Source organism: Scyliorhinus torazame, chromosome 2 (assembly GCF_047496885.1).
Source record: "Scyliorhinus torazame isolate Kashiwa2021f chromosome 2, sScyTor2.1, whole genome shotgun sequence".
In the NCBI taxonomy this organism is placed as follows: Eukaryota; Metazoa; Chordata; class Chondrichthyes; order Carcharhiniformes; family Scyliorhinidae; genus Scyliorhinus; species Scyliorhinus torazame.
This window is the reverse complement of record NC_092708.1, coordinates 116,718,251-116,746,117: the sequence shown is the minus strand read 5'-3', so window position 1 is coordinate 116,746,117 and position 27,867 is coordinate 116,718,251. Positions and strand designations below refer to the sequence as shown.

The 27,867-nt window shown below is 44.3% G+C and overlaps 2 protein-coding genes across 4 annotated transcripts in view; one reads left to right on the top strand and one right to left on the bottom strand.

Moving 5' to 3' along the window:
- On the top strand, positions 1 to 27,824 carry ssb (small RNA binding exonuclease protection factor La). 2 transcript variants are annotated; one of them, XM_072475861.1, is made up of 12 exons: positions 1 to 120; positions 2,069 to 2,143; positions 5,241 to 5,344; positions 5,415 to 5,586; positions 19,487 to 19,594; positions 19,680 to 19,780; positions 20,522 to 20,587; positions 21,799 to 21,835; positions 24,404 to 24,544; positions 24,634 to 24,820; positions 24,912 to 25,052; positions 27,193 to 27,824. In XM_072475861.1, the coding sequence occupies exons 2-12, from the start codon at positions 2,078 to 2,080 to the stop codon at positions 27,408 to 27,410; spliced, it is 1,341 nt and encodes a 446-aa protein (XP_072331962.1). In that variant the 5' UTR covers positions 1 to 120; positions 2,069 to 2,077; the 3' UTR covers positions 27,411 to 27,824. The 2 variants fall into 2 exon arrangements, with proteins under 2 accessions (XP_072331962.1, XP_072331961.1); XM_072475860.1 differs by lacking the exon at positions 1 to 120 and adding an exon at positions 296 to 453.
- mettl5 (methyltransferase 5, N6-adenosine) overlaps positions 21,828 to 27,867 on the bottom strand; it is a 41,731-nt gene continuing 35,691 nt past the window's right edge. The window contains exon 6 of one of the 2 annotated variants that reach the window (XM_072475863.1): positions 21,828 to 27,564. In XM_072475863.1, the coding sequence (XP_072331964.1) occupies positions 27,560 to 27,564 (5 nt within the window). In that variant the 3' untranslated portion in view covers positions 21,828 to 27,559. The remainder of the gene's footprint in view (positions 27,565 to 27,867) is intronic. The other variant, XM_072475862.1, reaches the window with a different exon arrangement.

The following is a 27,867-nucleotide window of genomic DNA, read 5'->3' as shown; positions in this document are numbered from 1 at the left end:
GCAGGCGTCACGACGTCAGCGCGTTCGCTGCTGCCGCGGTGTCCGCCGGGATACACGAGAGGCTTCAAATAGCGGCGGAGGCGGGCCGCCCGGTATAGGCTTCGAGCCGGATCTGAATAGGTGAGGCGGAATGTTGGCAGTTTATGTCCTCTGCAGGCCATAGCGTTTGTTGTTAAGTGTGCTGTAAGAGTGAGCAGGAAGGAGTAGGGCGCTGCATTCTGAGCATGTTTTTCGTTCCCTGAGCCTGCCGGGGAAAGGGGTGGATCAAGTAAGAACAAGTCCGAGTTTCGAGATGATGTGCTGCCGGCTGGTGCTGTAGAATCTCTCCTCATGCGGCTTGGATAACTCAGTCATCCTGGAGCAAAGAGGTTTTGGGGACCTCGTGGTTCCGCCGCCATGGCAGGGGATGTGCAGACGCTGGGTTGGAAGCAAGATGTTAGCAACAACAAGGAAGTTCGTTTAATTTTTCACAGATTCAATACATTTGGAATAATATCTAATAAAGGAAACGACTTCATTGACATGATTTGTGAATGCTGCATTTGTGAACGCATGTGCATTCTAACCTACACTTCAAAATTATGGGGGTGGGAAGAGATTCGCACGTTTTCCATCAGTTTTGTTTATCCCCTTTTATTTCAAGATCGAAATTCAGCTGGCATAATTGTCTTGTTTGTGAAGTGCATGAATGTAATTTCCTAAATGTACATGCGTGAAGTTAGATTCATTTTTAATTTCTCTTCAAACTGTATGTTAAAGTTTTGTTTTACAAGGGTGGAGGAAACATTTGGCATCTTTCCACGAGCCTTGTTGGCTTAGTATACAATGGTGTAGTTGGTAACCGTTAAATTGAACTGGAAATCTTAAATTCAAGTTAGTTTGTTGAGTTGGTTTATATACTCTGAATTTCAACTAGTGTTGAATCATTGTTCTGTATGTACTGGGTTCTATTAGACTGGTAATGTGTGGGGTATGAACACCGCCAAGCTATGGTCCTTGGACGTTGAAGGATGTGGGAGTTATACAAAGAAATGAAAAGGGCTAATTTAAGTTGTAGCTGAATGGGGCACAGATACCTGATAACTCTTACTACTTTGTTTTATTGAAGTAGCCATTCACCAGGACCTATTTTGCCCTTGAGAGGTATATATTTCAGCTTAACATTGTCCTGACCCAATGTCCACAATTGCACCTGCAATGGTAGTCAGGAGTAGTATTTGTGATCAATTGCTGCTTATAGCTAAACCACATTTGCTAATCTGACTGCCTTCAGACTGTGGAAATATGTTCCTGATTTGCTGGGACCTTGGAACTTCCTTGGCAATGGCATAGTGGTACTGTCTTTAGACTAGTATTCCAGAGACCCAGAATAATGATCTGAGGACCTGGGTTTGAATCCCACCAAGTGATGGAATAAAATATCTGGAATTAAAAAGTCTAATGATGTTGGAAAAACCCATCTGGTTCACTAATGTCCTTTCGGGAAGGAAATTTGCCATCCTTGCCTGGCCTACATGTGACTCCAGACCCACAGCAATGTGGTTGACTCTGAACTGCCCCAATAAATTTTGGCACAGCCTGCGAACCCCAACGTCCCACAAACAAATAATCCCTGTGGGTGTGCATACACTTCAAGGACTGCAACAGTTGAACAACTTGGTTCACCACCATCTTAAGGATGGACAAGAAATGTTGACCTCCACAACTCAAGATACATAAAAATTCACGTGTTTCTGTCAATTGTTGCATTTTGAGTAGAGGACTACTGTAGATTTTACTTTCCTGACCTGTAATAAGCTGGTCAGTGCTATAGTTCCCATGAGTGGAAACCTTTTCATTAGAATCTCTCAATTTTCAGTGCAGAAGGAGGCCATTTGGCACCGGCCCTTGGAAAGAGCACCTGAGGTCGGAATTGAACCCGGGGCCCTGGAGCTGTGAGGCAGCAGTGCTAACTCCTGTGCCGCAACAACTCTAGTTCTGTTAATGTATAATAAACTTGTTTATGGGTCTGTTTCATTTATGAAGCAAAATGTTGGCTAGCATAATATATATTATTTCCCTGGTGTAGGTTGCTAAGATGGCAGAGAATGGAGTGGCTCAAGAAATAACTCCCCTGGAGAAGAAAATATGTGAACAGATTGAGGTATGTAATACATATGTAGTCGGGATGATGTTTTGAAAATGCGATAATGGAATTTTGAAAAAATTAGCATTCCAACTCCATTTTGTGAAAATGGTGTTATCTGGCTTTCAAAATTGAATTTAAATCTTCCTGTGCTTGCTTGACTTTTATTGTAGTTTGGAAGAATTAATGGAACAAATCAATAACTAATGTATCTTGCATGAGTGAAGTTTCCCTTCCGTTCTGCTCATTTCCCTCCCAACATCTGTCGCATCTTCTCATCACTGCATCAAAAATAGAAGCACCTTACCCAATTTTATAATTTATTAAAAGTCCAACAGATAGTGGTAGGTAACATGCAGCTTTTCACTTGACAAGTTTCAGTCAATCCCTGCAGGTGCAGAAGGAAGAGAAGTAATAAAACTTGCTGGGTGGTGATAGCAGAAGTTGCACATCTGTTAGTGTTGCTGTGCAGCTTTTTAAAAACCTAGCACCCACTTCAAAAGCCTAGGTTGACTTGCTGAAAGAGTAAACATGTGGCAGATCTATTTTGCAAGTGCTGCATGCAATGTTGTCTTTCTGCTTTGGATTCAGCATTCCTTTGCTTGAAACTTTTCTTCAGGTTTCTTGTTGTGCCTATGACTAAGGGGAGGTAGCGGTGTAGTGGTATTGTTGCTGAACTAGTAGTAATCTAGAGACCGAGTCATGCTCTGGGGGCTGGGATTCAAATCTGACCATGGACAGATGATGAGCTTTTTAATTAGCTCAGTGGGCTAGACAGCTGGTTTGTGATGCAGAACAAGGCCATCAGTGTGGGTTCAATTCCTGTACCAGCTGAGAATTCTGAATTCTCCCTCTGTACCTGAACAGGTGCCGGATGGCGACTGGGGGCTTTTCACAGTAACCTCATTGCAGTGTTAATGTAAGCCTACTTGTGACAATAAAGATTATTTATTATTGTTTATTTTTATTATTACTGTAAAAGCCCATCTGGTTCATTAATGCCCATTAGGGTCACAGCAATGTGGTTGACTCTTAAATGCCCTCTGGGATGGGCAATAAATGCTAGCCCAGGCAGCAATGCCCACATAATGAATTTTAAAAGGGGGGTACACTGGACAGTTTTAAGTATTTCTACAAATATCATGAGTGATTACTCCGGTGACTTTTTTTATTTTTCACTGTCAGACTGAAATGATCAATATTTGGGGCATAGACAGAGTGGATAGTCTGAGGCTTTTCCCCAGGGTAGAGGGGTCAATTACTAGGGGGCATAGGTTTAAGGTGAGAGGGGCAAGGTTTAGAGTAGATGTACGAGGCAAGTTTTTTACGCAGAGGGTAGTGGGTGCCTGGAGCCTGCTACTGGAGGAGGTGGTGGAAGCAGGGATGATAGTGACATTTAAGGGGCATTTTGACAAATACATGAATAGGATGGGAATAGAGGGGTACGGACCCAGGAAGTGTAGAAGATTGTAGTTTAGTCGGGCAGCATGGTCGGCACGGGCTTGGAGGGCCGAAGGGCCTGTTCCTGTGCTGTACATTTCTTTGTTCTTTGTAATATGGCTATGGAAATTCAACTTGCCCTGCTGCTTGCAATTTTACCCCTGCTGCAACAAAGTTGGGTTTGATTTTTAATTGCAGATTTGTTGAATGTATTATCTTGATTACTCTAGACAAGTGGATGCTCAGCTTGCATGGAATATTTGGTGTATAAAGAACTATTTGAGTCCACCTGGCCAGCCCCAGGATTCAGAAGTTCATGAAAAGAACGATTGACTGTATTCATTAATGAAGGAGGCCATTTGGCCTGTTGTGTCTATACTCACTGTCTGCAAAAGCACTCAACTTGGCCCATTTTTCCTGCCTTTTTCCTCTGACTCTGCAAATCTTTTTTTTTTTTTTTTTCAGATAATTATCCAATTCCCTTTTGAAACCCATAATTGAAACTGCCTCCAATGCACTCTGTTTCAGGTCCTAAACACATGCTGCTTTAAAAGTTTTTAATCATGTCACCTTGGTGCTTTTGCCAATCACTTTAAATTGGTGTCTTTAGTTCTTAACTCCTGCCAATTGTAACAGTTTCTCATCTACCCTGTCCAGCTGCCACATGATTTTGAACACCTCTATTAAATCTCTCAACATCCTCTTCTGTAATACAGTCCCGTTTGATTATTTTGATATCTGAATCTTCTAACATCTGGAACCGTTCTCATAAAGTCCATTCTGCACACTATATTTAATGCTGTTTCATTGTTCCTTTAGTGAGACTGAATGTGTGGTTTATAAAGGTTCAGCACAACTTCCTTGTTTTGTATTCTGTCTTGATTTATAATGTCCAGGATTCTGTGTGCCTTATTAACTGTTTTCTCAGCCAGTCCCATCACTTCCAAAAATTGGTGCACATATATCCCTAGATCTTTGTTCTACACTCCTTTTAGAACTATATCTTTTACATTGCCTTCCCTATTCTCCTGCCCAAAATATTAGTTCACACAACACTGCATAAATTTTAAGTGTCCACCCATTGCATCAGCCTGTCCATGACCTCTTGAAGTCTATTACAGTTCACAGATTTCATCTGCAATTTTAAAAAATTGTGCCCTGTACACCCATGTCTAGCTGATTTAATGTAGATCAAGAAAAGCATTGGCCCTATTACATTGTTTGTATCATGGTAATTTTCTTGGGTTTAGATGCCTTTTTAAGGACCTCTAATAGCTGGTGTGGTGACTTTGCCAGTGGACTAATAATCCAGAGACCCAGGACAAAGCATATATTGGTTGAATACACACACCTCTTCACTCATCTGATGATGGAGATGCTCTCCGAAAGCTAGTGATTCAAAACAAACCTGTTGGACTTTAACCTGGTGTTGTAAGACTTCTTGCTGCGCCTACCACAGTCCAACGCTGGCATCTCCACATCAAGGGCAATTGGGAATGAGCAATAAATGCTGGCCCTGCCAGTGACATCCACATTCCCATGAATGAATAAAAAACCTTTTATAATCCCCTCTTGTGTAAAACTTGTTTCTGCCTGACCGAAAGAAAAATTTTGCTAAATTGGATTCCTTTCTGACAGTTTCTCCACTGACAGTAATTTTGTTGTCTTTGTGCAGTATTACTTTGGTGATCACAATTTGCCACGAGATAAATTTCTCAAAGAACAGATCAAGTTGGATGATGGTTGGGTGCCCCTGGAAACAATGATTAAATTTAACAGGTAAGGAAAATTGGTTTTGCTCAAGACAAATGGTGGCATAAGTAGTCTCTGAACCTTAAATGCTTTGCAGGTTAAATCGTCTGACAACAGATTTCACTGTAATAGTAGAAGGACTCGAGAAATCAAAAAGTGGACTTCTGGAAATAAGCGGAGATAAAACCAAAATTCGTCGTTCTCCGAGCAAACCTCTGCCTGAGTTTGAGGAGTACAAAAACGCTGTGAAAATTCGATCTGTGTATGTTGTAAGTATTCCTGCCGCATAACTTTGGCAAGTATGTTAAAAGAAAATAATAATCTTTGGTGATCACCCGCTATATGAGCAAGATTGTCCATCTGTGTTACTGGTCATGGATTCTGTGGGTCCTTGTGTAGCTGATGAGTCTAATCCTAGAGCTCCATTTTCAATCGCACATTTGGCAGCTGTTTCCGGGAGGTGGGATCAGTCCTTGTACTCTAGATCACTGGTATTCCATTTTCGTGCTCCTTTTCTGGGCCTCCTCCTGGCGGGTGTCTTTGAAGAATTGTGTCCCATCAATCAGGAGGTTCCTCTAAGTAGGTCTCTTTTGATCAAGGGTTTCCCAGGCATTGATGCCTGTTGCATTTCTTGAGGTAAGCCTTCAGGGTGTTTTTGAAGTGCTTCCTTTGTCCTCTTCTTCGGAAGCCTTCCTTTAGACTAGTGCTTTAAATTTAATTACAACAGCATGATGATAGAACTGGCTAAAGTGATGGTAGACATTTAAGGAGATATAACATAACACTCAGCAAAGATGTATTGCAGTGAGAATCTGTAGCAAATTAAGGAAGTTCAAGACGAGTGAATAACTCTGCAAAGCTTGGTGGTAGGTCAGAAGATTGGACAGAACTTGAAAACCAGCATAGAATGACTAAAACAGTTAAGGAAGGAGAAATTGGAGCATGGGAGAAGGTTAAAAACAGTAAGAGTTTCTAAATGTATTTTTAGAAAAGGGTAACTAACGGGAGTGAGAGCCTGGGTAACTAATAATGGGGAAATAAAGAAATGGCAGAAACATTGAATAGATCTTTATTGTTATCACTGCAAAAGACACCAATAACATCCAAGAAATGCTTGTGAATAGAGATGAAAGGGATGGACGAACTTCAATTACAATCACCAGGGATAGGATTTTGAGAAAACTATCAGAACTGAAGGCTTGCAGGTGGGAAAATGTGAACTTGTCCACTTTTGGCAAGAAAGCTGAATACTATTTAAATGAAGTACAAAGGGATCTGAGAGTCTCCTGGTAAATGAAGTGCAAAACGTTAGTGACCAGGTGCAGGAAATGATTCGGAAGGCAAATGAAAATCACTTATTGTCACAAGTAGGCTTCAAATGAAGTTACTGTGAAAAGCCCCTAGTTGCCACATTCCGGCGCCTGTTCGGGGAGGCTGGTATGGGAATTGAACCGTGCTGCTGGCCTGCCCGGGTCTGCTTTCAAAGCCAGCGATTTATCCCTGTGCTAAACCAGCCCCTTGGAATGGAGTGTTGTTCACCTGCAAGGGGAATTAAATAAACAAGCAGAATTACATTGCTACATTATACAGGGCATTGGTGAGATCACATCTGGAGTGCTGTGTACAGTTTTAGTCTCCTTACCTCAATAGAAGCAGTTCAGAGAAGATTCACTTGACTGATTCCTAGGATGAAGGAGCTATCTTATGATGGAAGATTGGAAGTTGGGCCTGAATCCATTGGAATTAGAAGAAGGAGTGGTAATCTTATTGAAACATAAGATCCTGGGACTGCTGAGGATGTTTCCCCTCCGACTAGAACTAAGAAGCACAGTTTAAGAATAAAAATTCTCCTGTTTATGATGGAGCTGAAGAGACATTTTTCAGGGTTGTGTTAAGACCAGGTTGGAAGGGGTGAACTGGACTCTCCTATATATCCAACTCTGGAATAGGGACTTTGAATTTATAAAGGTAATGCACTGTATTGCCGATTCACATAAATGCTTATGTGTAGCTTGTATGAAAAAAGCCAGCCATATTTCGTAAGTTAACAAGTAGATTTAGTTTTATTACTTAAAAACACACTGGTAATGATACCAAAATTAACCAAGGTTTAAAATGCAAAAAATGTTCAACTACTACTGAAGCAAAAACAGCACCAACGCTAGCAACATACCCTGCCCCTTAAAGCTTGCAACAAAGAAATGAAACTCTGCAGAACTTGACCAGAAGAAAAAAATATTAATTGTCTGGATGCTTGTTTACAGTTGAAGTGCCACTTTCCCAGTAACTGCTTGGTACTTTAATTTCTCAGTGGAGCAGTTGGGGTTGTTGATTTTTATTGGAGACAGTGGTGCAGATTCAGAAGCCTCGATTTTAAGAAGTCTTGGTTTGCAGCCAGAAGGGGTGGGTTACCAAATTGCAAACAGCTCGTCTTTCTTCTTTTAAAATAAATTTAAAACACCCAATTATTTTTTCCCCCAATTAAGGGGCAATTTAGTGTGGCCAATCCACCTAGAACATAGAACGTATAGGGAGAAGGACGCCATTCGGCCCATCGAGTCTGCACCGACCCACTTAAGCCCTCACTTCCACCATTTCCGTAACCCAATAGCCCCTCCTAACTGTTTTGAACACTAAGGGCAATTTAGCCTGGCCAATCCACCTAACCTGCAGGTCTTTGGACTGTGGGAAGAAACCGGAGCACCCGGAGGAAACCCGCACAGACACGGGGAGAACATGCAGACTCCTCGCAGACAATGACACAACGGGGAATCGAACCTGGGACACTGGCGCGGTGAAGCCACAGTACTAGCCACTTGTGCTACCGTGCTGCCCACCTATCCTGCACATTTTTTGGGTTGTGGGGGTGAGACCCACGCAAACATGGGGAGAATGTGCAAACTCCACCTTCAGTGACCAGTGCTGGGATCGAACCCGAGTCCTCAGTGCTGTGAGGCAGCAGTGCTAACCACTGTGCCACCGTGCTGCCCAACAGCTCTGCTTTCAAGGGTTAAGACTGTTGCCTGTTCTGTTCCTATGCCATTCATTCTATTTCAAATCCTGTATATTTGAGACCCAAGAGCTGGGTCATGTGATGGCTCTGGTTTCAACCTGGGCTTATCTTAGCCACTGTCTTGGAGCTCCTTAGATGGTTTTTAAAAAAAAACAGGAGTAGGCCATTCTGTCCCTTGAGCCTACTCTGCCATTCAATTTGATCATGGATCCTCTATCTTAACGGCATCCTGCACACTCTTCCCTTGATCTCTTTAATGTCTAGAAATCTATTTCCTTAAATAAATTCAGTGACTCCACAGCCTTATGTAGGAGAGAATTCCACAGATTCACTACCCTCTGAGTAAGACATTTGGTCCTGTCCAATCTTCTTGCAATGTAGGCCAATATACCATTTGGACAACCAGCTACTTTTGTACGTCAACATTTCCCAATCTATCACCATTTAAATAATATCCTGCCATTCTGTTTTACCTACTGAGATGGGTAGCTTTGCATCTGCCATGCATTTGCTCATTCAAATTGTCTAAATCACCTTGAAACTTCTATGTCCTCTTTCACCACTCCCACTCCCACCTAGTTTTGTGTTGTCAGCAAACTTGGAATATTATGGTCCCGTCATCCAAAGCATTTTTGTAAACTTATTTTTATCATTCATGAAGATGGAACTAAAGTGTAATTTATCTGCCATTTTCTTGTTTTCCATAAGTTCTCCCATTTTGGACAGTAAGAGACCTATACTTGTCTTCACTAATTTTTTATTTTTATATACTTCTAGAAGCTTTCACATTCCGCTTTCGTGCTCCTTACAAGTTTACCATCATAGTCAATTTTACAGCCTGAGGCGCTTTCTAATACAAGGAACACTATATACAGCACGGGAACAGACCCTTCGGCCCTCCAAGATGTTACAAGTCATGAAACCACCATTGGCCAAAACCCTCAGCTCTTGCTTGTACCATATCCATCCTATCGAACGGCTCTTTCCAAGGGCAGGTGCAGTCTCAACGGGCCGAATGGCCTCCTTCTGCGCTGTAAATTCTATGATTCCATCCATGTATTTGTCAAGATGCCTTTTGAACGCCGTTAATGTATCTGCTTCCACAACCTCCCCAGGCAACCTGTTCCAGGCACTCGCCACCCGCTGTGTAAACATCTCCTCTAAACTTTGCCCCATGGACCTTAAACCAATGCCCCCAGGTGACTGACCCCCTCCACCCTGGGAAAGAGTGCTTGCCCATCCACTATCCATGCCCTCATAATCTTGTAGACCTCTTATCAGGTCACCCCTCAACCTCCCATCATTCTAATGAACACAGTCCTAGTCTATTCAGCCTCTCTGCAAAGCTAACACCATCCAGACCAGGCAACATCCTGGTGAACCGCCTCTGCATCCTCTCCAAAGCCGCCACATCCTTCTGGTAGTGTGGTGACCAGAATTGTGCGCAATATTCCAAGTGCGGCCGTACCAAGGTTCTTTACATCTGCAGCGTGACTTGCCAGTTTTTATACTCGATGCCCCATCCAGTGAAGGCAAGCATTCTGTATGCTTTCTTGACTACTGTATCCACATGTGTTGCCACTTTCAAAGATCTGTGGACTTGCATGTCCAGATCTCTTGACTTTCTATATTCCTAAGAGTTTTGCCATTTATGGTATATTTCTCGCCCCCTGTTAGACCTACCAAAATGCATTACCTCACATTTGTCTGGATTAAACTTCATTTGCCATTTCTCTGCCCAAGTCTCCAACCGATCTGTGCCTTGCTGTATCCTCTGACAATCCTCAACACTATCTGCCACTCCACCAACCTTGGTGTCATCTGCGAACTTACTAATCATCCCCGAACTTGCCTTGGTAAAGGAGTTGGAAAAGCACCGACTAATTATGTCGGTGGACCTCTCAAAATCAATGAAAAACGCCTTGGGGCCCCATTCGAGAGACTGGGGAAAACCAATGAAACTGGAAACCCATGGAGCCACGATTAAAATATATGGAAGTGGCCCTTTCGAGCCACAGTGATCCGATGGCCTCACTGGAATCTGAGCTATCTTCAGTGGTCAAAGCGAACAATTCGTTGAAGGCCAACATGAATGACCCAGAGAATTGGTCCAGGAGGCAAAATATTCAAATTGTGGGGCAGCCAAGAGGGGATAGAAAGCCTACTGAGTACTTTGCAGATGTTGGTAAGATAGTGGGTGAGGGTGGACACTCGTCCCCTCCGGAGCTGGGCAGAGGCCTCGTCCCGAGGATGGTGATAGTGTGATGATAGTTCTGGTTTTGTTTGGGTTTTTTTAGCAGTATTTCTTGGTGTGCTGTATTTGTCTTGCCTCGTATTGTATTCTGGGGTGGTTGTGTAGATGGGGTGGTTGTATTCTGGCGGTGGGATAATTTGCTGACTGTCTACAGATTTCTTTGTTCAGTCGTCTGATTTGGTTGGGTGGCTGGCTATCATGGGTATATCATGGTTGCTGTATATTTTGGATATTTTCTCTTGGCAGAAATGGCTGACTGAACTATACCCCACTTTGCTGCTAGCTCTGGTTTCCTCTGCCTTCCACTTTTGCTTTTTACTTTTCTGTCTTTCATTTCTATCTTTATTTCCCTGTCTTGTATCTCCTGCTGAGGTTCCCATTCCTCTGCTCCTCTAGTTTAAACCCTCCCTGCACCATACTAGTGAATACCCCTGTGAGGATATTGGTCCTGATGGGATGCAACCCATCCAGTTTGTACAGGTTCCATCTTTCCCAATATCTCTGGAATCTAAATCTCTCTTCTCTCTTCCCCCCCTCCCCACGCATCATCCAGCCACACATTCATCTAGTATATTTTCCTTGCTAGCATGTGATCTTAGGCGCAATCCTAAGATTAGCACCTTTCCTGCTGTTTAATTTATTCCTTGCTCCCTACATTCTGCTAGAAGGACCTTTATCCCTCTTTTGTCATTGGTACCAATACGGGCCACAATTTCTTCCCCTTCCCTTCAAAACGTCTTAGTCCTGGCATCGGGGAGGCAATATACTATTCTGGTGTCATGTCTGGTTGCAAAAACATCCAACTGTTCTCCTTCCGATAGTCCCCCATCACTGTTGCACTCCCACATTTTTTCTTTTCTTTCTTTCCACCCCATCCCCCGTGCAGCTGAGCCACTCATGGTGCCTCAGACTTAGCTCTGACGGCATTCCCCTGTGAAATTATCTTCTCCAGCAGTATCCAAAATGGAAAATCTGCTAGAGGAGTCCCAGGGGACACCTGTACTACCTAATAATAATCTTTATTATTGTCACAAGTAGCCTTACATTAACACTGCAATGAAGTTACTGTGAAAAGCCCCGAGTCCCACATTCCAGCGCCTGTTCGGGTACACCGAGGGAAAATTCATAATGTCCAATTCACCTAACAGCGCATCTATCGGAACTTGTGGGAGGAAACCGGAGCACCCGGAGGAAACCCACGCAGACATGGGGAGAGCGTGCAGACTCCGCACAGATAGTGACCCAAGCGGGAATCAGACCTGGGGACCCTGGTGCTGAGAAGTAAGAATGCTAACCACCGGGACTTCCGGGTGCGGCGATGACCAGCTAAGTCGCACGTTTCGGCACCTCCCGTTTCAACGGACTTTTGGGCTCTTATCGGGAGCCCCAACGGAAATTTTCAAAGGCTAAACCCAGTGTGAGGCGACAGAGGAAGGAGTCCCCCACGGGTGTGGATGGAAAGAAGTGATAGTAGTGGCCAGATTTTGGAGGATTCTCTGGAGCAGTGGCAGAGAAGAGAAGGGAGAAACAAGATGGCGGCTGAGGGAGCCCAGTTGGTATGAGGCCTGGAACAGCAGGAGTTCCTCCGGCGATGTGTGCAGGAGCTCAAGAAGGAGGTGCTGGCGCCGATGCTGCAGGCGATTGAGGGGCTGAAGGAGACGCAAAAGACCCAAGAGATGGAGCTCCGTGGAGTGAAGGCAAAAGCTGCCGAAAATGAGGACGAGATACAGGGCTTGGTGGTGAAGACAGAGACGCACGAGGCGCTACACAAGAGGTGTATGGAGAGATTGGAAGCTCTGGAAAATAGCTCGAGGAGGAAGAACTTAAGGATTTTGGGTCTCCCCGAAGGGGCAGATGGAGCGGACGTTGGGGCGTACGTGAGCGTGATGCTCCATACCTTAATGGGAGCTGAGGCCCCGACGGGCCCCCTGGAAGTGGAGGGAGCGTACCGGGTCCTCGTGAGAAGACCAAAGGCAGGGGAAATAGCGCGAGCAATAGTGGTGAGATTCCACCGCTACAAGGACAGGGAGATGGTCCTGAGATGGGCTAAGAAGACACGGAGCAGCAGATGGGAGAACGCGGTGATCCGCGTCTACCAAGATTGGAGTGCGGAGGTGGCGAGAAGGAGGGCGAGTTTCAATCTGGCCAAGGCGGTGCGCCACAGGAAGAAAGTGAAATTCGGAATGTTGCAGCCAGCAAGACTGTGGGTTACACAACAGGGCAAACACCACTACTTCGAGACGGCAGAGGAGGCGTGGACATTCATTCAAGAGGAGAAGTTGGACTAGATTTGGGAAAGGATGTTTGGAATGAAGTAGCGAGGTGGTGGCAAGGAATTGTAAATCAGATGGGGGAATTTTTTCCCCTCGAAGGGGGGACACACAAAGAAATGTGGGCGCCGGTGGGGAAGGAGAGAGGGAGCTGCGCCATCAGGGGCGGGGCCGAGAGGGCAGCGCGGGCTTTGTTCCCGCACTATGGAAAATGGCGGGAAAAGGGGGCGTAGGAACGAGGGGGCCGCGCATGCAGGGAGGCTAAGGATAAGCGGGGGAAGCCGAGGTCAGCCAGAGTTTGCTGACTCCGGGAAGTAATATGGGGGGTGCAATCAAGCTAGAGCGGGACCTAGCGGGGGGGGGGGGGGGGGGGGGCGGATTAACTGGGTTGCTGATGCTAAGGGGAAGGGGGAGCTGTTACGGGATGGGACGGGAGGGTGCCGTCTGGGGGACAAGCGGTTGCGTGGGAACTGGGTGAGGAGCTGGTTTAAAAAGGGGATGGCTAGTCGACGATGGGGGGAGGGGGAAAGAGCCCCCCAACCCGGCTGATCACGTGGAAGGTGAGAGGGTTGAATGGGCCGATTAAGAGGGCAAGGGTATTTGCGCACCTAAAGAAGCTAAAGGCAGATGTGGTTATGCTTCAGGAGACGCACCTGAAACTGGCGGATCAGGTCAGATTAAGAAAAGGATGGGTGGGACAGGTATTCCACTCGGGCTTGGATGCGAAAAATAGAGGGGTGGCAATACTGGTGGGGAAACGGGTATCGTTGTGGCGAAGACCATAGTGGGGGTAGGTACGTGATGGTGAGTGGCAGATTGCAAGGTAAAGCGGTGGTGCTGGTGAACGCATATGCCCCGAACTGGGATGATGCGAACTTTATGAAGCGTATGTTGGGGCGCATCCCGGACCTGGAGATGGGAAAGTTGGTGATTTGGGGGGGGGGGGGGGGGGGGGGAGGACTTCAATACGGTGCTGGACCCAGGGCTGGACCGGTCCAGATCTAGGACCGGGAGGAGGCCGGCAGCGGCCAAGGTGCTTAAGGACTTTATGGAGCAGATGGGAGGAGTGGATCCCTGGAGATTTACTAGACCGAGGAGTAAAGAGTTTTCCTTCTCCCACATCCATAAAGTGTACTCCCGGATAGATTTCTTTGTCCTGGGAAGGGCGCTGATCCCGAAGGTGGCAGGAGCGGAGTACTCGGCTATAGCCATTTCAGATCATGCCCCACATTGGGTAGATCTGGAACTAGATGAGGAAAAGGAGCAACGCCCACTTTGGAGATTGGACATGAGACTGTTGGTGGACAAGGGGGTATGTGGAAGGGTGAGGGGATGTATTGAAAGATACCAAGAGGTCAATGATGACGGAGAGGTCCAGGTGGGAGTAGTCTGGGAGGCGCTGAAGGCGGTGGTGAGAGGGGAGCTGATCTCCATAAGGGGAAACAAGAGGGTAAAGAAAGTGAGAGACTGATTGGGGAGATTCTGAGGGTGGATAGGCAATATGCGGAGGCTCCGGACGAAGGGCTATACAGGGAAAGACTGAGACTGCACACGGACTTTGACTTGTTGACCACGGGTAAGGCGGAGACGCAGTGGAGGAAGGCACGGAGTACAGTATGAATACGGAGAGAAGGTGAGCCGACTGCTGGCCCAACAACTTAGGAAGAGGGGGGCGGCGAGAGAGATCAGAGGAGTTAGAGACGAGGAGGGAAGGATGGAACAGAGAGCGGAGAGGGTGAATGGGGCATTTAAGGTATTCTACGAGAGGCTGTATAAGGCCCAACCCCCGGAAGGGAAAGAGGGAATGATGCACTTCCTAGACCAGTTGGAGTTCCCGAAGGTTGAGGAGCAGGAGAGGACAGGACTGGGAGCGCAGATTGAGGTAGAGGAGGTGGTAAAAGGAATCGGGAGCATGCAGGCAGGGAAGGCCCCGGGACCAGATGGGTTCCCGGTGGAATTCTATAGGAAATATGTGGACCTGCTGGCCCCACTCCTGACGAGAACCTTCAATGAGGCTAAGGAAAGGGGGACACTACCCCCGACGATGTCGGAGGCGACGATATCGCTGATCCTGAAAAGAGACAAAGACCCGCTGCAGTGTGGGTCATACAGGCCTATCTCCCTCCTGAACGTAGATGCCACGTTATTGGCCAAAGTGATGGCGACAAGGATAGAGGACTGTGTCCCTGGGGTGGTGCATGGTGACCAAACAGGATTTGTTAAAGGGAGGCAATTGAATACCAATATACGGAGGTTGTTGGGGGTGATGATGCCCCCACCGGAGGGGGAGGCGGAGATAGTGGTGGCTATGGATGCAGAGAAGGCATTTGATAGAGTGGAATGGGACTACCTGTGGGAGGTGCTGAAGAGATTTGGATTTGGAGAGGGGTTCATTAGATGGGTTCGGCTCCTGTACGGGGCCCTGATGGCAAGTGTGATTACGAACAGGCAACGATCCGACTATATAGGGGCGCAAGACCGGGGTGCCCCCTGTCCCCGTTACTGTTTGCGTTGGCAATTGAGCTATTGGCCATAGCGCTGAGGGGCTCTAGGAAGTGGAGAGGGGTACTTAGAGGAGGAGAAGAACATCGGGTGTCACTATACGTGGATGATCTACTGTTATATGTCGTGGACCCAGCGGAGGGGATGCCTGAGATAATGCAGACACTCAGGGAGTTTGGAGAGTTTTCGGGATACAAACTGAATATGGGGAAGAGTGAACTGTTTGTGATGCACCCCGGGGAACAGGGCAGGGGAATAGACTAGCTGCCACTGAGGAGGGTAACAAGAGATTTCCGGTATTTAGGGATCCAGGTGGCCAGGGACTGGGGAACCTTGCATAAGCTTAACTTGACACGACTGGTAGTGCAGATGGAGGAGGACTTTAGGAGGTGGGATATGGTGCCCCTGTCATTGGCGGGCAGGGTGCAGGTGGTTAAAATGGTGGTCCTCCCGAGGTTTCTTTTTGTGTTCCAGTGGCTCCCCATACTGATTACAAAGACCTTTTTAAGAAGGTGGACAGGAGCATCATGAGCTTTGTGTGGGCCGGAAAGACCCCAAGGGTAAAGAGGGGGTTCCTGCAGCGCAGTAGAGATAGAGGGGGATTGGCACTGCCGAGTCTGAGTGATTATTATTGGGCCGCTAACGTGTCTATGATATGTAAGTGGATGAGGGAAGAAGAAGGAGCGGCGTGGAAAAGGCTGGAGATGGCGTCCTGTAGGGAAACCAGCTTAAAAGCACTGGCGACGGCGCCGCTGCCGTTCTCCCCGAAAAGGTACACCACAAACCCAGTGGTGGTGGCGACTCTGAAGATTTGGGGGCAGTGGAGACGACATAGGGGAGTGACGGGGGCCTCAGTGTGGTCCCCGATAAGGAACAACCACAGGTTCTTCCCGGGAAAGATAGACGGGGGTTTTCAATCTTGGCAGCGAGCAGGAATTGCGAAACTGAAGGACTTGTTCTTGGACGGGATGTTCGCGAGTCTGGGAGCACTGACAAAAATACAGGTTGCCACCTGGGAATGCATTTCGTTATATGCAAGTGAGGTCATTTGTGAGGCAACGGGTGAGGGAATTTCCGCAGCTCCCGGCGCAAGGGATCCAGGACAGAGTGATTTCGGGGGCATGGGTGGGTGACGGTAAGGTGTCCGATATATACAGGGAAATGAGAGATGAGGGGGAGACGATGATAGAGGAACTGAAGGGAAAATGGGAGGAGGAGCTGGGGGAAGAGATTGAGGAGGGGCTGTGGGCAGATGCCCTAAGTAGGGTAAATTCCTCGTCCTCGTGTGCCAGGCTCAGCCTGATCCAATTCAAGGTACTACACAAGGCGCATATGACGGGAGCAAGATTGAACAGGTTTTTGGGGTGGAGGATAGGTGTGGGAGGTGCGCGAGAAGCCCTGCGAACCACACCCACATGTTTTGGTCATGTCCGGTATTGCACGGGTTCTGGGTGGGTGTGGCAAAAGTGATTTCAAAGGTGGTGGGGGTCTGGGTCGAACCAGGCTGGGGGTTGGCTATATTTGGGGTTGCAGATGAGCCAGGAGTGCAGGAGGCGAGAGAGGCCGATGTTTTGGCCTTTGCATCCCTAGTAGCCCGGCGAAGGATTCTACTTCTGTGGAAGGAAGCGAAACCCCCCGGGCGTGGAGGCCTGGATAAACGACATGGCAGGGTTTATAAAATTGGAGCGGATAAAGTACGCACTAAGAGGTTCGGCTCAAGGGTTCACCAGGCGGTGGCAACCGTTCCTCGACTATCTCGCAGAGCGATAAGGGAAAATAGGAAAGACAACAGCAGCAACCCGGGGGGGCGGGGGTGCATTCGGGTCTTCGGGGTTTTTTTGTGTTATATATTTGCTGTTCATATTTATCTTTTCAATGTTACTATTTCTTTTTGTTTCTTATTTGTGTTGGCACTTGCCGTTAGTTAATATATTATTTTAAAAACGATCAATTTATATAATGTTACAAAGTTGTAAAAATGGAAAATTCCTAGTTGATCGAAAAACTTTAATAAAATATATTTTTAAAAAATAAAATAAAAGAATGCTATCCACCGTGCCGTCCCACCTCCTGCTTTTACTCTGTCTGGTGGTCCCCATTCCCTTTTATTTTATAAATTTAGTGTAACAATTTATTTTTTCCAATTAAGGGGCAATTTGAGCATGGCCAATCCGCCTAGCCTGCACATCTTTGGGTCGTGGGGGCGAAATTCACGGAAACACGGGGAGAATGTGCAAACTCCACACGGAGGACCTTGGCGCTGTGAGGCTGCAGTGCTAATCCAATGCGCCACCGTGCTGCCCTTCTCATTCCCTTTCTACCTGTGGTGTGACCACCTCCACAAAGATGTTCCACAATGGTTCCAGATCCGATGAGTGGATTTTTTTTTGATTTTAAAATTTTTTTATAAATAGTATCCAATTTAAGGGGCAATTTGAGCATGGCCAATCCACCTACCCTACACATATTTTTGGTTGTGGGGGTGAGACCCACGCAGACACGGGGCGAATGTGCAAACTCCACACGGACAGTGACCCGGGCTGGGATTGAACCTGGGACCTTGGCGCCGTGAGGCAATAGTGTTGCCACTGTGCTGCCCTGATGAGTGGATTTTGAGTAGATGGAGACACTTCCTGACGGGATTGTCTGTGCTCCCCATATCGCACCGGTGGAGCATTTCACAAGCTGGGCTGCCCTGCCCTCTAGTGTGCTTTGTAAATGCAACATAGGAGCTGCTGCCGGCCAGTGTTCTTTCCTTGGCAAAAGTGAGTTCACAAACCTCTATTTCCACCAGATGGCATTGTAAATCAATTCTGTATAATACATTTTCCAAGTCATTGTCTTTGGAATTCTCTTCCCCTCCGAGCAATGGAGGTTGACTCATTGAATATTTTGAAGGTAGAGTTAGATTCTTGATTAACAAAAGGTATAGGGGGCAGATAGGAAAGTGGAGCAGGGGCTGAATGGCCTACCACTGCTCCTTATTCATGTATTTGTATGCGCTTTTGTATCTTCATACTCTATTTTGCTGGGGTAGAATTATTGCTTCGCTTGAATAAATTACTGATTTGAAATATTGGTGTGAATTGCCAAATCCAATGAATACTGACGGTTATTAAAATTAGAGGTATACCTTTGTGTAAAAATTGAACTTTAAAAAAAAAACTAAATTTGTAATATTTTGCTGCATATGGTTAAAGGAGAACATTAAAAAAAAAACTTTTCACTGACCTTTAAAGATTTGGTCGTTGGGTTAAATATATAATTTGTGGGCAGCACGGTGGCGCAATGGTTAGTGCTGCTGCCTCACAGCGCCAAGGTCCCAAGTTCGATTTCGTCTCTGGGTCACTGTCAGTGCGGAGTTTGCACATTCTCCCTGTGTTTGTGTGGGTTTCGCCCCCACAACCCAGAGATGTGCAGGGTAGGTGGATTGACCACGCCAAATTGCCCCTTAATTGGAAAAATGAATTGGGTACTCTAAATTTATAAAACAAAATATATATAATTTGTACAAAGAGTGCGTGGAGCCTTATCTTGAAATATAATCTGAATTTGAAAAGCTTTTATAGAAAGTTGCTTGCTTTAGAGCTGTACATAAAAAAATTTTAAAATAATTTTAAAGTACCCAATTCATTTTTTCCCCTTAAGAGGCTATTTAGCATAGCCAAACCACCTACCCTGCACATCTTTGGGTTGTGGGGGCGAAACCCATGCAAACACTGGGAGAATGTGCAAACTTCACACAGTGACCCAGAGTTGGGATCGAATCTGGGACATCGGTGCCGTGAGGCAGGAGTGCTAACCACTGTGCTGACGTGCTGTCCCTTACATAAAATTCAAGGGCGGCATGGTGGTGCAGTGGTTAGCACTGCTGCCTCACGGCACAGAGGACCCGGGTTCGATCTTGGCCCTGGGCGACTGTCTGTGGCGTTTGCACATTATTTCCATGTCTGCGTGGGTCCTGCAACACTGCAGGGTAGGTGGATTGGTCACGCTAAGTTGCCCGTTAATGAGAAAAAAATGAATTTTATACTCTTTTTTTTTTTTTTTTTGTACTGTTTTTTGTAAATTAGAAAAAATACATAAACTTCTGTCATCTACCTTCAATGTTTCATCTTTGCACTGAACAGAAAGGCTTTCCCACAAGTGCTACACTTGATGAGATAAAGGGCTGGTTTGATGAAAATGGGCCTGTGGAGAATATACAGATGAGAAGGACATTGCAGAGGCAATTTAAGGTCTGTATTATCCTCAATTTTTTGCCTTTATCCTCCCATTTGCACTTAAAATACTTAATTGCTCCCTGTCCTTTTCTGCTAACAGGGATCAGTATTTGTGGTCTTTGACAGTACAGATTCGGCCAAAACATTTGTAGAAACACCAGGTCTGAAATACAAGGACAATGACATGATTGTGCTTTTCAAGTAAGTATCAACTTTCATGCAGACTTATCCTTTTTAGTTAACCGAAGGGAAGTAAACTTTGTTAGTTGGAAAGCAGAATCGGCCTGAAAACTGGAAGTTGCCTCTATCTTCTTTTCTCAAAAGACAAAACACTTTGATGGTAATAAATTGTATTTGAATCAAATTATTTGTTTAGCGCAAAGCAATTAAATCATTCCATCAAAAGCCAAGTTTCTTTTTGAAAAAATACTAATCAGACCATTGAAGTGTGATTTTGGTAATTATTCAAGTGGGTGTGCTTGCAGCTTGGTTTGTTTCCAAGTACTTGATTGTTTTCTTCCCTCACCTATTTCAAGATAAATCAGGGTTTGTACACTATTTCTTGGCCTTCATTTTAAAATTGGATAGGGAGACATCTTTTGTTTTTCTAAACTGAAAATAGTTTCTCTTTTAGCTAAAGATGAGGTGTGGCAACAGAATATACTGAAGTATAATGTAATCTACCTTCTATGAACACAGATTTCAAGAGTTGGCAAATATTTGTGGTGTGAAATTACAGTTGTCTGGGACATTGCATTTTTTTGATGCCTCTGATAAGAGTGCTTTATCAAACAAATATCTATCCAACTTCTCATCCATAGAAAAATAAATTCGCATTTGCCTCTTCAAATAAATATACTGTTCAGCTTGATCCGCTGTTCAGAATGCTCAACGCATGAATGCACTTGAATCCGTTCTTAAATTGTTTTTTCTCTTTTGAAGAGAAGCTTATTTTGTAAAGAAATCCGAAGAAAGGAAGCAGCATAAAACGGCAAAAAACAAAAAAAAGTAAGTGGTTACAAATTTGTGACCATTATAAAATGTTTTATACTATTTGCATTTTGCACTTCCCTTTTGGCAGGGTAGGGACAGGAAAGATGTGAATTGGAGAAGAAAGCAACAGTGCATTCAGTAGTTTTGTGCCTTAAACTGTGGCTCTAAAACCTGGGTGGCATAAACCCAGAGGCTGGGTTGATATCAAATTTTGAAAGTTGCATTTTCTACAGTGGTGATTGCTACATCTTGAGCTTGGGTTGATTGTACTCCATAGATGAAACAGTTGCTTTTGTCTTGAGAAACCTGATGGACACCAAATAAATTGGCTTCTCATGCACCCAGTTTTGATACTAATTGGTATTGTTGACGTGCGTAATGTTACACTCGCTTTCTATGTAGGAATTTTTAACTTTAAAGACTGTTTGCTGTATGTTTCCCAGGCAATAGACCCAAGCACTCGGATGTCTGAATAATTTGGTGATTCAGGCAAAACTAATTGTTTGCTCTGTCAGGAGAACATTTATCCATGATGTGCAAAAGCACCTCCATTGAAATTGGTGGTTGTTCTGTTTGATTTGATCTATTTTTCTCTCCTGCACACGCTTGCCTTCATCGGCCGGGGCATTGAGTTTAAAAATTGGCAAGTGATGTTGCAGCTGTTTAGAACCTTAGTTGGGCCGCACTTGGAATATAGTGTTCAATTCTGGCCGCCACACTACCAGACTATGTGGAGGGCTTGGAGAGGGTACAGAAAAGATTTACCAGGATGTTGCCTGGTATGGAGGGCATTAGCTATGAGGCGAGGTTGGAGAAACTTGGTTTGTTCTCACTGGAAAAATGGAGGTTATGGGGTGACCTGTTAAGATTGAGGGGCATGGACATGGTGATAGTCAGAAGCTTTTTCCCAGGGTGGAAGAGTCTATTACTAGGGGGCATAGGTTTAAGGTGCGAGGGACAAGGTTTAAAGGAGATGTACGAGGCAAGTTTTTTGACAGAGGGTGGTGGGAGCATGGAACTCGCTGCCACGGGAGGTAGTGGAAGCAGATACAATAGTGACTTTTAAGGGGCGTCTTCACAAATACATGCATAGGATGGGAATAGAGGGAAATGGTCCCCGGAAGGCCAGGGGGGTTTGGTTCAGACGGGCAGCATTGTTGGTGCAGACTTGGAGGGCTGAAGGGCCTGTTCTTGTGCTGTAATTTTCTTTGTTCTTTGTACTATAGTGAGAAAGAACAGAAACACATGGAGGATCTTGATGGGGTAAGTTTTTTTAAATAAATAAATATTTACGGTAATGGATGCAAATACATAACAAACGAAAGCTGATAAATTTCATGTACAATTTCATTGCTGAGCAAGTTTATACAATGAAGACCAACAAATAGATGAAGCAGATTTCAGACAGAATATTGACACGGGTGCTTATAATGGTACGGTATATTGGGTAAAGGGAATACCTGCCATGGTTCCTACTCCTGATAGTTTGGCTATGGTTCAGATAATAAGTCAAAGCTTGCTACCCAGCCTTGTATAAGTTGTGGGGAGGTGCCTGCACCCCAACAAAATTCATTAATTGTCAGGTGAGAAGAAAATAAATACTTGATATCTAGGTGTTGGAAAGTCTAAAATGAAACTTTGTTTTAGTTGTCCAATTGGCTTTCCCCAAATGAAGCAATTTTTTAATACTAGCTCCAACAACACCAGCACACTTGTCCTCTCTGGGTATGAAGTAAGTTGTCTGAAAGGTATAAAGCAGTCTTTGCTCACATCCTTTGTCGGAAGGCTGATGACCACAAATCTTTCAACATTGCCATCATCAGGGCAATCTGAATTATGGCGACTTGAGCCACTCACAATTTATCAAATTCGAGTGCAGAAGGACACCATTTTGTTCCTCAACTTTTGTCTAATTTGTCTGCTCTTTGCCATATCCTTTAATATTTGTCTTTTTTGTTTAAATGTTGCATCTTATAAGGTTGGACCTGTATCCATTGGAGTTTAGAATGAGAGAGGATCTTATTGAAACATACCAAGATCCTGAGGGGACTTGACAGCGTGGATGCTGAAATTATGTTTCTCCCAGGTGGGAGACACCAAAATTGGGGGACACAGATTAAAAATAAGGGGTCTCCCATTTAGGATTACTGAGCACAAAGTCTGTGGAACTCTCTTCTGCACAGAGAAGTAGAGGTAGGGTCACTGAATATAGTTTTACAGTAGAGCTAAGAGTATTAACTAACAAGGGAGATGGAAGAGTGCCGGGGTAGGCAGGAAAGTGGAGTGGAGGCCACAATCCAATCAGCCATAATCTTATTGAATAACTGAGAGCCAAATGACCTCCTCCTGATTTGTTCATGTGAATCTCCACATCTAATATTTTGGCACTCAAACTTTTCAGCATTTCTTTTATTCAGTGCTGATATTAAATTTAATGCCCTTTGTTTCTGACTCCAGTGGTTAGCTTACCTTATTTCCTAATTTTTAAAACTTTGACTGCTAGATCTGCTGCTAAGTTGAAAGCACCATCGCTCATAAGCATTGAAATAGTAAGTCTAGAGGTAACACGCAACAGCAGCAGATGAGCTGAAGCAGGGTCTGTGACGGTGGTTTCAGGGAGGTGGAAGACTACAGGGTCAGAAATGCTCATCAGGGTCAACTTTGTTTGTGTGTGAACAATTTGGCTTCCCCTCTGGCAAAGGAGGGATGAATTTGATGGTTAACGTGTCCCGATTTCGTTCATCCAGTACTGGATATAAGACCAGCAACATGACACATTCAAGACAGCAAAAGCTGTGTGATCTGCACTATTAATATGAACTATCAATGCCACATGTACTACTACTTGTAACCTATTTGACTCCTGCATTTTAGTCAGCCCTGCCTCTTAAATTGGCAACGGGAAATATTGACACTTCCAATGTTCTGGTGCTCAAATTGTTTCTGTATAGGGAGAACAAGAGGTCTTGTTTCATGGATCAGTAGCATGTCATAGCCACATCTAGTCAATCCAATCCTTTATCCTTCCACTATACTAAGTACCAGTGCTGTTAGTGATAAGTCTCTTCTACGTTTAAAAAGTCATTCGCTGCATTCTTTGTATATTGGCTCAGTAAATTCCCTTGTTAATTTTTAAATTAGTCAAGCATAATCTGCCCTTTATATGCCGTGTTTATCAACAGTTGTCCAAGTGTTACTTTTTTATTATAGTCTCACTAGAGCTAGGCTAGGCAGAAGTGAAATCGGGAAGCATTCTTCATAAAGGAAATCTGGAACTCTTCCTCAGACTTTGGATGGTAGGTCAATTAAAATTTTCACGACTAAAATCGATGAGACCTTTGTTGGGGAAGGGTATCGAGGGCTATGGATTGGAGGTGCAGACCAACTGCGACCCAAGAATGCCTAAACAGAATCAAGGGGCTGGAAAGTTCCAATTGTCCAGTAGTTTTCTTAACTATGAAGATAACTGACTTTCTTGAACAAGGGCCAATGTTCCCTCTGAACTGTGCAAGTGTGCAGCCCAATCATCAAGTGTATACAGCACAAGGAACATCTATTTTTAAGATGTGTACATGGACTTTGTAAAGGGACACAGTGCAACAAGCAGGCTGCACACAGCAAACAAATAGGGAATATTGACAAAGATATAACATTAGCCATCCTACTGACTGTGCAATGCCTCTCTTAGAATGGAGTGACCGAGGCTTGCAAGTGGATCTCTTCATTAGAAGTTAACAAATGTTATCTTCTGCTCTGAAGGTGTAGAATAACATTCTAGAAGTGAGGTGGAAGATGTGAGATATCTTAAACTTCTTCCTTTTTCCTTTAAAGAAATCCTTCAAGGAAAAAAATGGATGTTTGCTGAAGTTTGCTGGTGACCTTATTGATCAGACATGCAGGGAGGATATTCATGAAATTTTCTCCAATCATGGTGAAATACAATGGATAGATTTTATAAGAGGTGCTAAAGAGGTGAATATTACTGTTAAAATCTTATTAAGGTGATTCCCTTTTTATAAAAAAAAAACTTTTCTAATGTAAGGGCTCATTGTGATTTGTAGGGAAACATTCTTTTTAAAACAAATGCAAAGGAAACACTTGAGAAGGCAGAAGCAGCCCACGGTGGAAAATTGCAATTGAGAGACAAAGATGTGACCTGGGAAATGGTGGATGGTGAAGAGGAAAAAATAATTTTGAAGAAAATAATAGAAGACCAGCAGGAGTCTCTGAACAAACGAAAGGGCAAAGGTAAAGCTTCAGTGATTACACTTGTTTGACAGTGGACTAAACTTCTGAACACTTTTTTTCTCAAAAATACTACTGTCTTGTTTACTTGCAGCTCGAAGGGGTAGAGGAAGAGAACGAGGTGGTGGTAAGGGATGTTGGGGGCAACAAAGGGTGCAGTTCCAAGGCAAGAAAACTACATTTGAGAGTGACGATGAAGATGGTGGTCAGGAAATGGAAGAAACTAAAGAAACGAGTAAGTGGAAATTGCCAATGATTGCTAAACCAAGAATTGGAAATAATTCACTGGTATGTAGAAAATTTGCCATTTATTTGGTCCAAACCGATTAGAATTTTAAAATTCATTTCATGGGATGTGCCACTAGGAAGCCCGGCACTTGCTGCTTATACCCAATTGCCCTTGAAGATGGTGAGCTATGTTCTTGAACTAAGTCCATCTGGTGTGGGTACACCGACAGTGCTGTTGAGAGGTTCCAGGATTTTGGCTTAGTGACTGGGAAGATGTGGGAGGATAATTTGTAGGTCGTGGTATTGCCATGTGCCTGCTATTTTTATCTTGCTAAGTGGATAGAGGTTGCAAGTTTGGAAGGTGCTGCTGAAGGAGCCCGAGTTGCTGCAGTGCATTTTGTATACGGTACATACTTGCGTCTGGTATTTTGCTGATCAAGAGTGGACTGGGATAGTAATTGGTCAAATTGGATTTGTCCAGCTTTTTCTGCAAAGGATGCACCTAGGCAATTTTCCAGTAGTGTTCGTAGATGCCATTGTTATAGCTATACTGGAACAGCACTTATGTGCACAGTTGGGTCTGGAGCCCAAGCCTTCAGTTGGGTGGCCTTCAGCTGCTTCATGTGGAGTGACGCAAATTGACTGAAGACAACATCTGTGACACTGGGGACTTCTGGGGCAGCCAAGATCCAAGTTGGATCATTTACCTGACATTTCTGGCTGAAGATGGTTGCAAATGATTCAGACTTGTCATTTGCCTGATGAACTGGGTTTTGCAAGTGGAGCCACTCTTCTGTCTACTCTTGACTGGATGTGGCAGGATGGCAGAGCTTTGATATGATCTGATGGTGGATATTGTTTTGTTCTGTTCTATCATGTGCTGCTTCTGTTTAGCAGCCATGTAGTCTTGTGATACAGCTTTACCAAATTGCATCTCACTTTTTGGTATGCTTGGTGTATTGTATCTTGCACTCAACTCTGACTTGATAGTAATGGTAGTGAGGTATTTTGTGGACCACAAGGTTACAAATTATGAAATATATTTCTGCTGTGGACCCACAAACCCCTTGGATGTCCAATTTTGTGCTTCTATATCTGTTCTCCATCTATTCTATTTGTGGCAGTATGTGAATTGCAATGGATCAAGGCATTCTGGAAGTATGCAGTTGATGTGTCTCATGACCAACCTCTCTTAAAAGTACCCAATTCATTTTTTCCAATTAAGGGGCACTTTAGCCTGGTCAATCCACCTAGCCTGCACACCTTTGGGTTGTGGGGGCGAAATGCACGCAAACACAGGGAGAATGTGCAAACTACCCGGATAGTGACCCAAAACCGAGATCGAACCTGGGACCTCTGCGCCATGAGGCAGCAGTGCTACTCACTGCGCCACAGTGCTGCCCTGAGCAATTCTAATATCTGACTTTGTGCTTACTAGTTACTAGGTTATTCTGTGTGAAATTCCTCTGTCACAAGATGCAATCAACAGTCCTTGAAACTTGTGCATTACAGATTTTGCTTCAGACTCTTTAACGTTGCTGTGGATTAACAACTATATCGCCATTTGCCATTTCTGCTTAAGTGGTGCCTTTTATAAAGGCCTGGAAGTTTTTTTAAAAGTGCTGAATGCTTTTGCATCTGAAATAATTCCAGTTATATTCACCTTTAATGTAGCTCTGTGCAGTATCCACAGACACAACCTCATGCTACACTGAATATGTTCTGGACTTGGGGAGTGAGTGAATTCTGTTTCCACTAGAATGAACCTGACTAGGGAGACATGTGGAGGAGATTGAGATGAGATTTTGGCTGTTTATTTCTTGAGATTAATTTCCTATAATAAAATTTGATCTTGGGAACAGCACGATAGCGCAGTGGTTAGCACTGGTGCCTCATGGCACAGAGGACCTGGATCACTGTCCGTGTGTAGTTTGCACATTCTCCTGTGTTTGTGTGGGTCTCACCCAACACAACCCAAAGATGTGCAGGATAGGTGAGATTGGCCATGTTAAATTGCCACTTGATTGGAAGTATTTTTAAAATAAAATAAATAAAATTCAATCCTACTCATTTTGGATTCTTACGGATACTGAAAATCTTTGTTTTGGTTTTCAAACATTTTAACCACCTTGTTTGATCTGATGTAGCTGCTACAAGTCTAAAGAAGAGAACCCTTGAAGAAACTGAACCTGGAGATGAGCCTGCACCAAAAGAAGTGAAAACTGAACCTGTAGATGGGCCTGCAGTAAAACAAGTGAAAACTGAACCTGTAGATGAGTCTGCACCAAAAGAAGTGAAAACAGAACCTGTAGATGAACCTGCAGTAAAACAACTGAAAACAGAAGGCCAATCTGGCAATCAGTAGGATTCAATTTGTGGCTTGCAAACAGAACAAAATGTCCACATGGCCTGATCCAAGGAGTTTTAATTTTGATCTCTGCATTTCTTCTGTTGAGTATCTTCCAGAGGGATGGAATTTATTTAAACGAAAACCGTATGAAGTCCACTTCAATATCAATCTAGAATTTAAAGAAAAGTATTACATACATTTGGAGATGCCTTAACTGCATGCTTGTCTAAAGGTTTATGTAGATGATTTTAAAAACATTTTACTTCTGTTATTTTGAATTGTTACTTTATATTTGCAGTTCAATTTCCTTGCAGAGTATATAAGACCTCTATTGTATCTTGGATGTCTGACATTAATTTTAGTCTTCAATACCGTATCACTGTAAATAGCCTACAAATTCATGAATAAAATGTACTTTTGAACTATAAAGGGTTTCATACTGATCTTGCTTTAGTAAGTTAGTCTGCAGGTG

Coding starts and splice junctions, on each gene's coding strand:
- ssb (XM_072475860.1), top strand. CDS start 397: ATGGCAGGGGATGTGCAGACGCTGGGTTGGAAGCAAGATGTTAGCAAC. Junction 5,345..5,414: donor ACAATGATTAAATTTAACAG/GTAAGGAAAATT, acceptor AATGCTTTGCAG/GTTAAATCGTCTGACAACAG. Junction 19,595..19,679: donor CATTGCAGAGGCAATTTAAG/GTCTGTATTATC, acceptor TTCTGCTAACAG/GGATCAGTATTTGTGGTCTT.